This window comes from Protomyctophum parallelum, assembly GCF_964188405.1.
Source record: "Protomyctophum parallelum genome assembly, chromosome: 1".
In the NCBI taxonomy this organism is placed as follows: Eukaryota; Metazoa; Chordata; class Actinopteri; order Myctophiformes; family Myctophidae; genus Protomyctophum; species Protomyctophum parallelum.
In genome coordinates, this window is record NC_139697.1 from 32,442,634 (window position 1) to 32,457,737 (window position 15,104).

Consider the following 15,104-nt stretch of genomic DNA (forward strand, 5'->3'; position numbering starts at 1 on the left):
ATTATGCAGCACTCGCACTCAGCGTGCAGATGCACAATCAGTGTGTGTCGCGTTGACAGGTGTTGATCATTACCGTAAGACTGAACCCAACACTAAACCCATTAAAAACAAACCCTGGCGAGTTTATTTTAGATGGGTTAGGTTAGCATGCAATGCAACAAAGGGAGCGCCTGGTGGCTCAACCTGTCAGGGAAACAGGCCATATGGTCCTAGCGAGCGCATGGACTCAGGGACTCCAAATCCAAACCTTCTTGTTTCGAAAGTCCCTCCTCTCTCTGTCTCTCTACGTAAGTGGTTGTGGTTTTCAAACTCATCAAGGGCCCCCACATTGATATGTGTTTGGCTGCAGACCCCCATTTGAAAATGTTTTGTGTCAGGGTGCCCATAAGAGAAAATGGCAGATGTACAAGCCTGTATATCTGCAATTTTTGAATAGCAAAAAAGAATTATGGTTAAAGTGGTTTAAATGATTGTGATGCTATATTAACTAATTTTGCTGGGGACCCCCTGGAACCCCCTCAAGGTGTCCCCAAACCCCACTTTATGAACCCACTTTATGAACCTGTTTGAAATAAAGCATAAAAATGCCCAAATCTGAACTCAAATAGAACTTACGGTGCACATGTGACATCAAACAAGATACACCTTGTGTGAGGTAAAGGACAATAGGTGGATACTGTAATTATATTTAAATGATAATTATAGTTTGAAATTGCCGACATTCACTGATCTCTTATCTTGTAATTGTACTCATCTTGTAATTGTTGTAATGGCTAATTACATGCAATTAGCGGCCGGCAAACTTAAATAGTACCACTGGGATTAGAGCCTTGGAAGCGTGTGAGTTGAAGAATGAGGTGCCAACCATGAAACATGCCAAGGATATAAGGTTTAATTTGTGGACGAGTTAACTTGCTGGAATTGTGCCAACCCTATAAAGGTGGCTGTCTGAGCTATACAGTGAATGGCTTTCTCCAATTATTTTTGGAGAGTCGGAACGTGTGTGTGTGTGTGTGTGTGTGTGATTCCGTGCATTGTTTTGGTTGGCCCTGTCCCTCTAAAGGCAGTAAGGCACCACTGAGGCCTACTCAGTATGTAAATCATATTGAGGTAATTTAATGCTACATGTATTTGAACGCTCAAAGCTGTGTAGCTTCCTGCCGTCGTGACACAGAGCAGCAGGTGCAGTTAATCAACCTTACATATAGCGTCCCTCGGTTCCAATGGACAGGTGTCTCATGTAATGCACTTCACCCCAGCTTTATTTTCCACCAAAACACAAAGTCAACTCGTTAATGATGTCCTTTGCTCTTCTCTTGTCTCTCTCCTTTCCACCTATCTTCTCTCTCTCTCTCTCTCTCTCTCTCTCTCTCCAGGACATGGGTCCTTCCGGTATGCCCTCGGTGCCCCTCATGGTGGGCTGTGGCATCTCCTGTACTGCCCTGCTCATCCTGTTGCTTATCTATGCTGCCTTCTGGAGGTGACCCACAACACACACACACACACACACACACACACACACACACACACACACACACACACACACACACACACACACACACACACACACACACACACTTATATTTTTACCCACTCACAAACACTAACCTAATATCAGTCACATATCCATCATACATGTACAGAGTTACGCCATTAGATATTACGTTGTATCACATACAGTACCTGTGTGGCCTCTCCACTGACAGAGTTATAAGCCCAATCAGTGTTTTGAGTTGATAACTTTTGACAACAGTTGAACATGAACTGTGGCCTCTTTCTTTCATCCATTACGACCTGAGGCCGATTCTACAAAGGCCTTTTCAGTTTTCTGAAAAACGTATAGCTACAGTACGTATATCATTGGTTGTCAAGGACCCCCATCTCAACATGTTTTTTCCAGCCTGGGACCCCCCAGAAGCAAAGAGTACAAAAGTGGAGTTAGGAGGTTTTTGTCGAAGCGCTTTTTAATACTTTTCATTGGTTCAAGACGTGTTCCATTGATTTGACAAAAAACTAAAAAAATGAGTTAGGTGGTTTCTTCCGGACAGCAACCATTATATATCTGACAGTAAAAGTGAGAAACCATGCAGTAAAAGTGAGAAAAAAACGGGACGAGAAGTGCCTGGTTTCGGGCCGTGGTCTGAGTGTCGGCGTGCCCTGGTTTTAAAGGACAACTAGTTTTTTTCAACCAAGGTTCATATTTTAGGTTGTTATTAGAGAAAATAAAAGATGAGTGTTCATTTTTTTAATTTGCTGCTTTCTTTCATTTTAGGGATTTTAGCAGTTTTTGACATTTACTATAGTCCTAATAAACCCCAGGAAATTACATCTGGCCACAAAAAAATCACAGGATCTACTGAATGTGATGGTAGCCTACTGGGGGGAAGCCACACTGTGTGTCAGAGGCTCAATATGTCAGTTTGACACATTCAGCAGAACCTGTGATCTTTTGTGGCCAGATTAAATTTCCTGGGGTTTATTAGGACTATAGTAAATAATTAAAAAATAAATCGCTATAAAATGTTGTAAAAAAATACATATTTAGCCCCATGCTCGAATGCCCCCGCCCCCTGTCAGAAACAGCTAAAATCCCTAAAATGAAAGAAAGCAGCAAATGAAAAGAAAAATAACACTAATTTTTTAGTTTCTCTAATAACAACCTAAAACATGAACCTTGGTTGAAGTTGTCCTTTTTACCAAATAAATTCAAAAAATAAAATAAACTATGACCAACGGGAGGCGATCCCCTGGCCCCCGATGGTTCGTTTCGCCCGGCCTCGGTGGCCGGGGGTTGGGGGCATCAAGGGAGACGGCCTCAAAGGGAACAGGCCGCAACCCGGCTTTTCTCACTTTTACATGCTTTCTCACTTTTACTGTTAACATTATTCCAAGATTTGCATATTCACATTACAATGTTTAAAATAAAAAAGCAGATCTATGAGCTTGTATGCCTTTATCTCTTATATCAGAGTTAATTGTACACTGAGGATTTCACAGTGGTAATTTGTGGTCCCAGGGATTGTAAGAAATACAAAATGTGGTGTCATATTGGGGTCCGTGGCTTAATGCATATTAAACTGGGGGTCCTTGGTTGAGAATCACTGGGCTAAGCTTACCCAGTTGCTCCTCCTGAGCGAGTGCTAGCGGAATGCTGTTTGTAGTTGTTTTTCTTCAAACGCTGTGGTGGTTTTCTGTGTCTGTCACTTTCAGAGATGCTCTGAAGCCTATCTGAAGGTGACTGACACACGCACAACCGGGCCTGATACTTCTACTGTCAGTTCTTGTTTTGTCAGTGGTGTGGGTCATGCCAAACCAGGGGGGCAGTCAGACAGATATTTTGTGAAGCCTGAAACTCCTGAAAGTTCATATAATGGCCTGTTGCGGCGCTGTCATTGGACCCAGAAAAACCCATAGCCCCATAGAAGTCCATGTATTTGGACCCAACTTCACCTAGACTGTATTGCCTTAATAAACATGGTCTTGAATACTTTCTGCTTCCAGTCACTAGTTTAAAGTCTCATTTCTAATGTCATAATATTCTTTTTGGAAAATGATGGTCCCATTTATTAAAACAATGACCATAAAGTCGTGCATGTTCTGAGGGGCGTGGCTACCGTTACAGTCTATGATCGGGATTCCCCTCCCACTCGAGTCAAAATAAAAACCAACGGAGAAGAAGGGGGGAAGTCCCGCCTCGTGTCTGGGCCAGCCAATGGCCAGCTGGGCCAAAACGGAGCCAGCCAATGGCCAGCTGGGCCCAAACGGATCTAGAAAGATGGCGACTTAGGTGCTATTTACACGAGGATGGTGTTCATAAAAAACGGCAAAATAAAGTACCGTTTAGCGCTGTCATTTAGACGAGAACGGTGTTCTCAGGAGGTGAAAACGCATCGAAGTGAAACCGCCTTCCAGAGTGGAAATCATTCAGAACACCGTTTCCTATGGTCTCCATATAAACAGGCAAAACGGTGAATCCGCAAAACTTATGACATCATGGCTCATGTTGGCTCACAGCGCATATGTTTATTACATTGATGCAGAGCCATATCATTATGATATAATGGAGTTCCTGAACAAGCCTCCCTCCTCGCCTACAAAGTGCTGCTCATCAGCGATGTTGAATGTAAAACCATGATGTAAATAAAAAGCCTTGTGATAGACGGCAGCCGCGGCAGCAGCGTTTATGTAGCCTAATGTATTAAATGTGTAAAATATATACCATCCCGTGGCGCGCCCAGAGCTGTGTTGCGCAGGCTTGCGTGAAGGTTTCTTCTTCTTGTACGTGGGTGACCTGTCTATTTGGCAGCCCCTTATCGCCACCTAGCGACAGTATAGCATAATAGCACATCATATCATAACGTGTGCGTTCTCGTGTAAAGGGTAAAAAAAAATGAGAACGCAACAGGACTTTGACGTGTTATATGGAGATGGTCGCCGTCTAAAAGAGGCCTTACAGTGCAGGAATAACAGGCTTCATTTTACGTCCATGTTAGACCCGGGGAACGCTTTGTCCATATTTTTTTACAGTCTATGTGCCAAACTTACAAATGACTAACAGAGAGCAAAGTGTGAATGGCAAAGCTGGCTTTGCAGCCATACACCACCAACAACAACAACAACAACAGATGGACAGATTATTTTAACATCTCGGCCACTGCCAACAAGTCAGAGTTTGGTCTGTACGTCCTTCTGTCAGAGTCTCTGACAGTATCTGTCCTGTCGCCCCTCTCTCTAGGCCAGTCACAATTATTACATACAGCGCCTGATCGCAATTACTAATTTTAATTATTTTGTTATTTTCCATAATGGTTTAGCATAATATTTGCATAAAGCTGCTGTACAGTATGAATGCCATATTTATGTCATTATTTCAGTGTCATTGTCCACACGTTTTTAACCACAATTATTTCTAATTAAGCATCAACTAAAAATGCATGATCGTAACAACCTTACCTTTTTACCTCTTTATTTATCGTTTTTTTTTCTCTCTCTCTCTCTCTCTCTCTCTCTCTCTCTCTCTCTCTCTCACTGTGTACCATAGGTATATTCGTTCGGAGAGATCAATCATCTTGGTGAATTTCTGTCTCTCCATCCTGGCCTCCAATATGCTCATTCTTGTGGGACAATCCCAAACGCTTGGCAAGGTAAGACACAGCTTCAGACAACCACTCACGCACGCACGCACGCATATACCCACACAATATACACTTCCGCCCACAACTGGGTTAGTGTGGTTAACACCACTGGCCGGAACATCTTGGTACTGGGCCAGGGGGTGACAGCACGATGCCATATACTATCCCATCGATGGTGCCGCTTGACGTCGCGTAACATCACTTTAAAACAAACATATCCCACCAACTTCATATAAGTTGCTCTCTCAACTTGATTAAGGTGTCAGACAAGCTAATACAAATTCTTGTAGTTCTTTGTATGCTTGCTGCATGTGTGAAAGCACCAGATACCCGCGGAGCTCGCAGGTAAAAGTCCCTGCACTTCAGTGCACGGTGGACCCACTTCTGAACTAAAATGTTATATGGCACGGCGGCCAACAGTTCCAAGTACATCCTTGCAGGCAGTGACAGTGAGTTACTGTAGCCTGCCTGTTTTGGGCAGCTGCTGATTTTTACCAGCGTAATACTTTTACAATTAATTAATTACTCACCTAATGCTGGCTACCGCCACCGTAGAGGATCCACTTCCACCATGTTTAACGTATATGTACATTGTTTAAGTCAAAGATGTGCAGCATGGCTCTCATATGGTAAACATATAAACTTTGGCTAAAAGCATGTGTTTAATCCACCACCACGACCACCATCACTTCTAAACTAATGTTTACAGTCTGTCAGTCCCTCCCTCCCGGCATCATGATCTGAAACACAACTGTCTGTCATGTCATGGAAACTGTCGGTTTCGGCTACAACCCATACAGACTTCCTCTTCAAAAAATAAGAGCTATACTTGTAATGATTAGTCAACACTAGTTTTATTTCTTAAGTGAACTTGCAGGATGTGAAGATAGATTTGTAGTGCCCTGAGAGATAATGCTTTGAATGGGGTATCTGTCGTGAGTGACTGTGTAACGCTGTGTGGTCGTCAATCGATCATCTGACTCCATCTGGCCCCTGGAGTCACGGGCCAGGGTGAAATGACACCCCCATCCCCCCCGGTACCTCCGCCCCTGGTTAACACCATGCGCCAGTATTTCAGGAAAAATGCCTTGATCAGCATCCTCATAACAAGGCTATGCTGCAAAATCAATTGAGTGTCAAGGTCTTTTCATTTTCTAATGCTGTGTGCTACTAGTGTGAACGCAGCATAACACACACTTAAAACACCTGAAGTCCTAGTGCCCTTTTCCACCAGTGTTGAGCTGGTTGGGTTCTTCTTTCCCGCGTAATTTTGAACCACTTCCGAGTGTTACAACTGAAAACGTGTGCGTTCTGAACCCTAAAGTTTTGTTCGGAACGGGAACCACAAAATCGCTGGTTCATCTTGTGAACCGTGGCGACATACTTGGGCGTGTCAATAATCACTAGGTTGGAAGACGGAAAGACACTGATGAGTTATGTGAACATAATGCAATCTGCAATAATAGCACGAACGCTCGCAGCAGCTAATCTAAACCTAAGTAGCTTTATAAGCATGAACAAACGTTCCCACTGCCAAAGCCAAAATGAAACCATCCAACCAAAACCAAGACTTAAATGTCATGTAAAAAGGGGGATCCAGAAGATGTGTAAACCACATTCATGCAGGAAAACACGTGGATACTGTTTACTTCCGTTTGTGCTGTGCGGCGGCCCGTATTAGGCTCTGCAACGACCCCAGTGTATGACGTATTCCTTCTTATTCAATATTTGGTGTTTAGGTACATTAGCGCCACCAACTGAACCAAAGAGTACAAAAGCTCTGTTTAAATCTGGTGGAAAGGTCGGCCGGTTTCCTAGAAAGCAACACGGTTCCAAGAATCTCGTACGGCACTGGTTCTAGAACCAGATTATTTTTGGTGGAAAGGGGGCCTTTGAGAACTGGACTTGAGTTACAGCTGTGCTTGGACCACATTTTACGTCCACACCAAATCTCTTTGCCAAAAACTGCCGATCTACAAGCTCACAATGCATCGACAGTGTGAAGCATTGTCAGCTTATAGTTCTTCTATTTTTGGCTAATGTTCCTGCCAGAATGATTATGAATGCTGGTGTTCAAATGGTGAAAACCACAGTAACACAAAAAGCATGGAATACGGATGTGTATATTACAGGAAACTCCCGTTAAACTTTCCAACACTCCGGTAAACTCCCGAATTGTACCATCACACCTGTATATTACCGTATATTAACTGTATATGCCTGCTAAACTTGAGGTTTACGGGCAAAATACAGTGCCCGTAATTGCCTGTTAACTCCTCTTTTCACGCGGTGTGAGTTGACTCTCTGCTTGGTGTGTGCTTTTTAACCCACTAACTATACCAAATCTCTTACCCCAAACTAGCCAATCTGTACGATGTACAAGCTCACAACACATTGTGAGCTTGTACATCTTTAATATTTTTGGCTAATGTTCCCTGCAGAACGGATGCTGAGGGGTTAAAAGTTTAAAACCTTCAGTAATTTACAAAATTACCTATGTGCCATTCTACGCAAACGTAACAACAGCAGCACAAAAGGTCTGCTGCACTGTAGCCAATTATTCCACAAGGATAATGGCCTCAGAATTGGTGTTGAGCAAAATTTTCCCTCTTTGTGTTTCAATCTCCTTGTTTGTTCCCCCCCCCCCCCCTCTCTCTCTCTCTCTCTCGCTCGCTCGCTGTCTCCCCTCCCCTCCCGCTTTAGTTTGTAGAATTTATTCAACGGCTATGAAGAGTGTTTTTGTGGAAGAGACGTTTCCACTCGAACAATTCAGCCTTCTCAGACAAGCGTTGTTTCCCTGTCAAACTTTTCCAGAACGTGTCTCTTAACTAAATGCTCTCTCTCTCTCTCTCTCTCTCTCTCTCTCTCTCTCTCTCTCTCTCTCTCTCTCTCTCACACTCACACACTCTCTCTCTCTCTCTCACCTTCTCTGTCTATCACCTTCCTTCGTCCTCTCTTAGACTCTCGCCTCTCTCGTTGTTGTCTCTCGCTCTTGCTCTCTCTGTCACTTTTTCACTCTTTCTCCTCATCTGAATTGCTTAGTTCTTTTTTGTTTTGTTTTTATTTTTTCTCGTTGTTGTCTAATGTTATGTTTAGTCATATTATGTTGTCGGAATGTTACTGTGCGTTTTCTTTTGTACATACGTGTAGCAGCGCAGAATATATATTCAAAGATTTTCACACATTTTCATGATTTTTCAAAGATAGCAGCTCGAGCTATGAGCTTGTAGATCTGCTATTTTTTCAATAGCTAAAGTATAACATAATTAATCCAGCGGTGTCTCTCTCCTCGTAGAGTCTGTGCACTGTGACTGCTACCTTCCTCCATTTCTTCTTCTTGTCTCTCCTTATATAGGGTCTGTGCACTGTGACTGCTGCCTTCCTCCATTTCTTCTTCTTGTCTCTCCTTATATAGGGTCTGTGCACTGTGACTGCTGCCTTCCTCCATTTCTTCTTCCTGGCGTCTTTCTGCTGGGTTCTGACCGAGGCCTGGCAGTCCTACCTGGCAGTCATCGGCAAGATGAGGTCTCGCCTCATACGCAAGCGCTTTCTGTGCCTGGGCTGGGGTAAGGACTCAGTTGGTGCATTATGTAGCTTTTTTTTTTTTTTTCAAAATGTACAAAAATGCTGAAAAAATAAATAATAGAAAATAGGCAATCTACAAGCTCACAACTTTGCATTCATCTAAAATCTGCAAAGTAACTAGTAACTATGCAAAGTATTTGAAAGCAACTAGTAACTATAGAAACGCTTACCATTTGGTTGCCCTACGCATGATATGTTTGTGCTGCCAGTTGTCCTATAAGTAGTGCAGTGAAGTAAAAATCATTATTTGCCTCTTGATATGTAGTGGAGTAGGAGCTAAAAGTATAGAACAATAGCAATAAGTAGCTCAAAACTGTACTTGAGTGCAATACTTGAGTATATACTTTCCACCATGTTCCTTTCCACCACTGAATGGATTCATACATCACACACACGCATGCATGTGCACGCACACACAAAGCACACGCATGCATGTGCACGCACACACAATGCACACGCATGCATGTGCACGCACACACAAAGCACACGCATGCATGTGCACGCACACACAAAGCACACGCATGGCCTTGTTGTTTGCTCCAGTCTCTTTGTACACGCTCGCTGTCCATTCACTGTCCCCGTCTCTATGCCACGACAACAACACAATGTATACATCCTCCTCCGTGAGTGTGTCTCACTCATGGACACGTCGTCGCCGTGAGTCGGCTGACGGGGGAATAAAAGGAAGGCGCTGGGATATCATCTCCCCCCCCCCCCCCCCCCTGTCCGTCCGTCCCCGGGGAATTCCAGCCACCACCCCGACCTCCCCGTTCATTTCACCAGCCATCGATCCCAACTATCTGATCCGCGGAGGCACAGATGGCCTTAACAGATATGGTTGTTGAAACGGACAGCCAGAGGACAACAGAGGAAGAAAGGGGGGGACATGTTGTGGACGGTGGGGGGAGGTTAGTGGGGGGGGGGGGGGGGGGTGGGGGGGGCAGTTGTGCTCAGTAACTAAAGTACACTTACTCGAATACTGTACTTAACCACTTAGACCCCATTACGGCTGAGTGGCGTCCCTCAGGGCTCTCAATGCTGGTGTTTGCTAGGGTGTATTGGCCAATACATCCTCTGACGCTCATGTAGTGTAACTACTATGCCCCCCCCCCCCCCCAACCCGAAGAAAATGCGAAGAAAACATGCAGAAACAATGCGAAGGAAAAATGTGAAGGAACAATGTGAAGGAACAATGTGAAGGAAAATGCGAAGAAAAATGCACACACACACACACACACAGAGGGAGAGAAAAAGAAAGAAAAAGAAAATTCTGATTGATATCAGTTGCCATGGTAACAGGAGACTGGACCGTGTAAGAGGGAGCAGACTGCATATGCGAGTGTGTGTGTGTGTGTGTGTGTGTGTGTGTGTGTGTGCGCGCGCGCGCATGCGCGTGGACGTATGTGTTCGCGACCGTCCGCTTGTTGCAACAACTGTGTTTAAGTTCCATCTAAAAGAAAGGTCCCTTCCTAATTGAACGTGTCTGCCTCCTGGCGAGTGGTCAGGCCTGCTGTCCCACCGTCTTCCTCGTTAGCCCTAATGTGACTTTCTCTGATTGCTTTTCATTTTGCCGCCTTAATCGCAGCTTTGTTAATTACATGAATATTTCTCAGCCAAGCTCATTATCAAACCAGCATATTTCTGCCGTTTAGTTGGCACACGCTGGCTGACAATCACTCACATACTCATATGCGCTGGCAAACACGCAAAAACACACGAGCGCGCATGCACGCACACGCACGGAATGATCAGCCCACATACTTTCAATCGTAGATTCATGAACTCCCTTTCTCTATCTGTCTCGCATCAACATGTACGGGGGCACACACCATCACCCACCACCGCCCAACCTGCTACACTTCACTACACACACACACACACACAAACACGCACAGGCATCCTCCATTATGGAGAGAGCTGCTAGCCTGAGATGAAAGTGCGCCAGGAAGGTCCGCACCGCTGGCGTATAAATATTATAAGCAAGCTTATAATAATATCTATAGCAGTGGTTCTAAAGAAGAAGAAAAAAGGGCCTGCCCAAATTGACATGGATTTGGCTGCAGCAGAGCCCCATCTGGAATGATGTTGTGCCAGGGACCTCATAAGAGAAAGAAAATAGTCAGATGAGACTAAAGTGATTAAACAGATAGTTTTTGACGATGGGGACCCCCTGGAGCATTAGAACCTCTGATCAGAGGGAATAAATAGCTCTCTTGCCTGTGGCTACAGTATATGCTCTCTGATACAAGCTAGGTTCCGTGCCTGGAGCGAGGTATAGGTTGCATGTGTGTGTAAGGTTACCCTACTATTGCATGTACTGCTTAGCATTTAAATAGGAAGAGCTGCATTACGTGGTCGTTCCTTCGGAAAACAACACGAGACTGACGTGCTGTGTTACTTTCTGGCACGACCGAACATTTTATTTATTTTTTAAAGATATTTGTGGGGGGGGGGGGGGGTACTTTAGTTGAGTATTTTAAATGTCCAGTACTTCTACTCCACTGCATCTCAGAGGCAAATATTGTGCTTTTAATCCATTACATTTGTTTGAAAACTTCAGTTACTAGTTTTAACCACTGAACCACTGAAAATAGCGGATCTACAAGCTCACAATGTGTCGCATCGCGACGAATTGTGAGCTTGTAGTTCTGCAAATTTCAAAAGATGATTTGAAAACTTGAAAACTTCCTTCCTGGCAGGTCTTCCAGCCCTAGTTGTGGCCGTGACGGTGGGCTTCACCAGAGCACGAGGCTACGGGACGGCCAGCTAGTGAGTACTGCCCCAACACACACACACACACACACACACAGAATTCAAAGGAGCTTTATTGGCATGAGAAAACATACGTTTACATTTCCAAAGCAAGTGTCAAATTATAAAAACAGTTAAAAATGGCGAAAGTATATACAGTTGGAGGGCCGTACAGCATTGTTTAAACAGAGCTATATATCATTGCATCATCATGTTATACAGGGTATAAAGCTTTTTTGAAACAAGTAGTAGCTTTTTTTATTGCCGTTACTTTGGGACACATTTTTTCTCAAACTATTTAAATAGTATACAAAAAACCCCCTCAGATTTAATGTTTAAAGGTAGCAGCTCTGTTTACATGTGCAGTAGGTCTACTTGGTACAGATAGTATACATCACACACACACACCCACGCACACCCCTGACCTGATCTCATCCCCGTTCGGATTTCTTCCTCCCACCTAACTTCGGTGGAAAGTTGTAAAAGTGAAACGGCATTCAGCAGCTGAAACTCCACCACCGGCAGCCAATTACCAGTGAAATATTTTTTGTTGGGAGAGACAGCTCCTCTTGACGGAGAATTACCCAAAACACTTGTATCAGCGGTAGCAAAAAATAATTTAATAAAAAACACACAATCGCTTGCGGTATTATGCATTACAACGTATCAGCGCTGAAACGTATTATCAGAGTAGTGTTTGGTATTATGCATTACAACGTATCAGCGCTGAAACGTATTATCAGAGTAGTGTTTGGTATTATGCATTACAACGTATCAGCGCTGAAACGTATTATCAGAGTAGTGTTTGTATTATGCATTACAACGTATCAGCGCTGAAACGTATTATCAGAGTAGTGTTTGTATTATGCATTACAACGTATCAGCGCTGAAACGTATTATCAGAGTAGTGTTTGTATTATGCATTACAACGTATCAGCGCTGAAACGTATTATCAGAGTAGTGTTTGTATAGTAGTGTTTGTATAGTAGTATTATGCATTACAACGTATCAGCGCTGAAACGTATTATCAGAGTAGTGTTTGTATAGTAGTGTTTGTATAGTAGTATTATGCATTACAACGTATCAGCGCTGAAACGTATTATCAGAGTAGTGTTTGTATAGTAGTGTTTGTATAGTAGTATTATGCATTACAACGTATCAGCGCTGAAACGTATTATCAGAGTAGTGTTTGCCTGCTATATGTCAGTTAGCCGTGCTTGGTAGTTCAGTGACAAATGTCATACATAGGCTATTTGGCCTGGGTAGATAATTATGGAATATGAGTAAAGACTCATATATTCCCTGGCTTGCATTTAATTGCACTCACACTCACAGCTATCTGCAAAGTAGGTCCTGGAAATGTTAAACCAAGCATTTATTTATTTTATATTACCTCCCACCCCCTAATGGATATGTAATTTACTGGTGAATGGACATTGGACAATAACCTGCTGTATAATACATCTGAACTATGTGTCACCTCCAGCCACTCATCTTACAGCGGAAAATGAAACAATTTCACTGTAATCTTCAAGCTATTCGCTATTTTAATGCACTACTTTGATTAGAATTCCTAAACAGCCGTCTTCTCCTTAGTTTTTTTTTTTGGTCTTCTATGTATATTAAGCAACTCATTAACTTCAGAACTGTGTTTTACTAAACATCCGCTCTATGCTTTTGGCCCGTGTGTAATATTCGTTTTATTTTTTGTCGCTCTCTCTCTCCCTCTCTGTTATTGAGCTGTAATTAAGACAACCCAGAAGGTTCCGTATACTACGATCATATCAATGGGGGAGAAACTTGAACTCATTAAATCTCAATAAGGCTCAAACTGAAATAATTTACGCAATTTACGCAAGACTGCATTCTACATAGTGAGAGTGCGATGTACCAAGGGCCTTACTCAAAGTACTTTTGAGCCCTTGTGCTTACCAGAAAGTTAAAGTTGAACTGAGTGTTTTTTACTGCTAGTAGCGCTACTGAGCAAAGTGAATCCCTATTCACTACAATAACAAAAGACACTAACCACATTATTTTCAGGCACACACCCTCAACAGGATTTACAGTAGCTCTGCACACAACATAGACACAGAGCTGGTATTGTCAATCAAATGAAGAAGACAGGAAGGGACATGCTCTCCAAGCTGCAGCGTTGAAAACGAGATATAAACATCCCATTTTAAAGCTACAATCCAGTACTTATTTTGATGAACAAAAATGTATTCTATGACCAATCTGTGTTAGAGCGTATTCAATTCATACAATATAACTAGCACGTCTGTAGCCTGAGATCATTTCCCATTTTTGGGTTACTGATCCGCTCTGGAGTGGAAATAAACTTACGTCATGTTGTAGTCACTGAGCCCATCTCACCCTAACACGGTGAAATAGCACGGATTGGCAATTCCGTACATAAACGCCTGGAAAACCCCAAAATCTGTTTTGACTTTGGCTTTAACTATTATATGTACGGAATTGCCAATTCGTACTATTTCACCGTGTTTGGGTGATATTGGGTTTGACATTATTTTCTATTCTGTGCTATTGGGATTCTGTGCTCTGTAGCTCATTTAGCTTATAGGAATATTTCGTTTAGTATAATCCATGTTTTATTTCAACTCATAACGACTGCAGAGACTAAACTAACAGCATGTAAATAGTATTGGGGTATTTTTATTTTTGTTTAGCTTTCGTCAGTGAAAATGGGTATTCAACGAACATTTTTCGTCTTAGTTTAGTCAGCGAAATCAACACTGGTCTGAGGTAAGGTATCAACGCATATAAATGCATATAAATCGCTTTCTACAGTGTTGATTTTGTCTGTTTGTCGACTACCTTTTTCACAGACAAATCAAAATAAAAACTAATCTATGAGGACTAAAACTAAGACTAAATATACTGGCAATTTTGTCAACAAATTAAAACTAGACTAAAATGTTAGGGAGGGACTAATGGAGAAGAGATCCAGTAAAACTAAAAGACAAGTCATTTTATGTTTGGTTGCGTTCTGAAAATAGCTACAAGCTACAAGCTCACAACGTGTCGCAGCGCAACGCGTTGAGAGCTTTTAGATCGACTATTGTCAGCATGCAACCAAGTGTAAAATCAGCCATTACGACGCCATCAAGGCCAGCCAAAATACATTTTAGTCGACCTAGCCAACTGTATTTAGTCGACTAAATATCATACGATTTTTTTAAACTAGACTTCACACTAAAACATGACGAAATTAATTTTCATTCCAAAGACTGACCGCAAAAATCAACGCTAGACTACTGAACAATCGATTGTCTCGGCTTTCTACAGCGCTTGGTGTGCGCATCGTTGTTCGGCAAAAACCCCTCTGGCTTTCCCTGACATTTTTCGTATTAAAGCTACAGATTCTCCTTGATGGGACTGAGTTTTCTGTTCAAGCCCGTTGAGCCACAAGCACTTGGCTGCAAGCAAAATAACAAATCAATGTCTTTGTACTTTATAGTTTACCCGTATCATCCTGCAACAGAGACTGATTAACACCTTCCGCGCTTTATGTAAGGGATAATATCTGGCTAGGTGGTCATTGTCAGGGAGATAATTCACAGACAGGGAGTTTAATCACCTGAAGGTGAACTATATCCCGACAATGGCCACCTA

The 15,104-nt window shown here is 42.8% G+C and overlaps 1 protein-coding gene across 1 annotated transcript in view; it reads left to right on the top strand.

The window, feature by feature from the left end:
• The window catches only part of adgrb2 (adhesion G protein-coupled receptor B2), a 347,282-nt gene that overhangs the window by 275,526 nt on the left and 56,652 nt on the right, over positions 1 to 15,104 (top strand). The window contains 4 exon segments of the mRNA XM_083768103.1: positions 1,377 to 1,480; positions 5,042 to 5,144; positions 8,551 to 8,701; positions 11,420 to 11,489. Coding sequence (XP_083624229.1) covers positions 1,377 to 1,480; positions 5,042 to 5,144; positions 8,551 to 8,701; positions 11,420 to 11,489 — 428 coding nt within the window.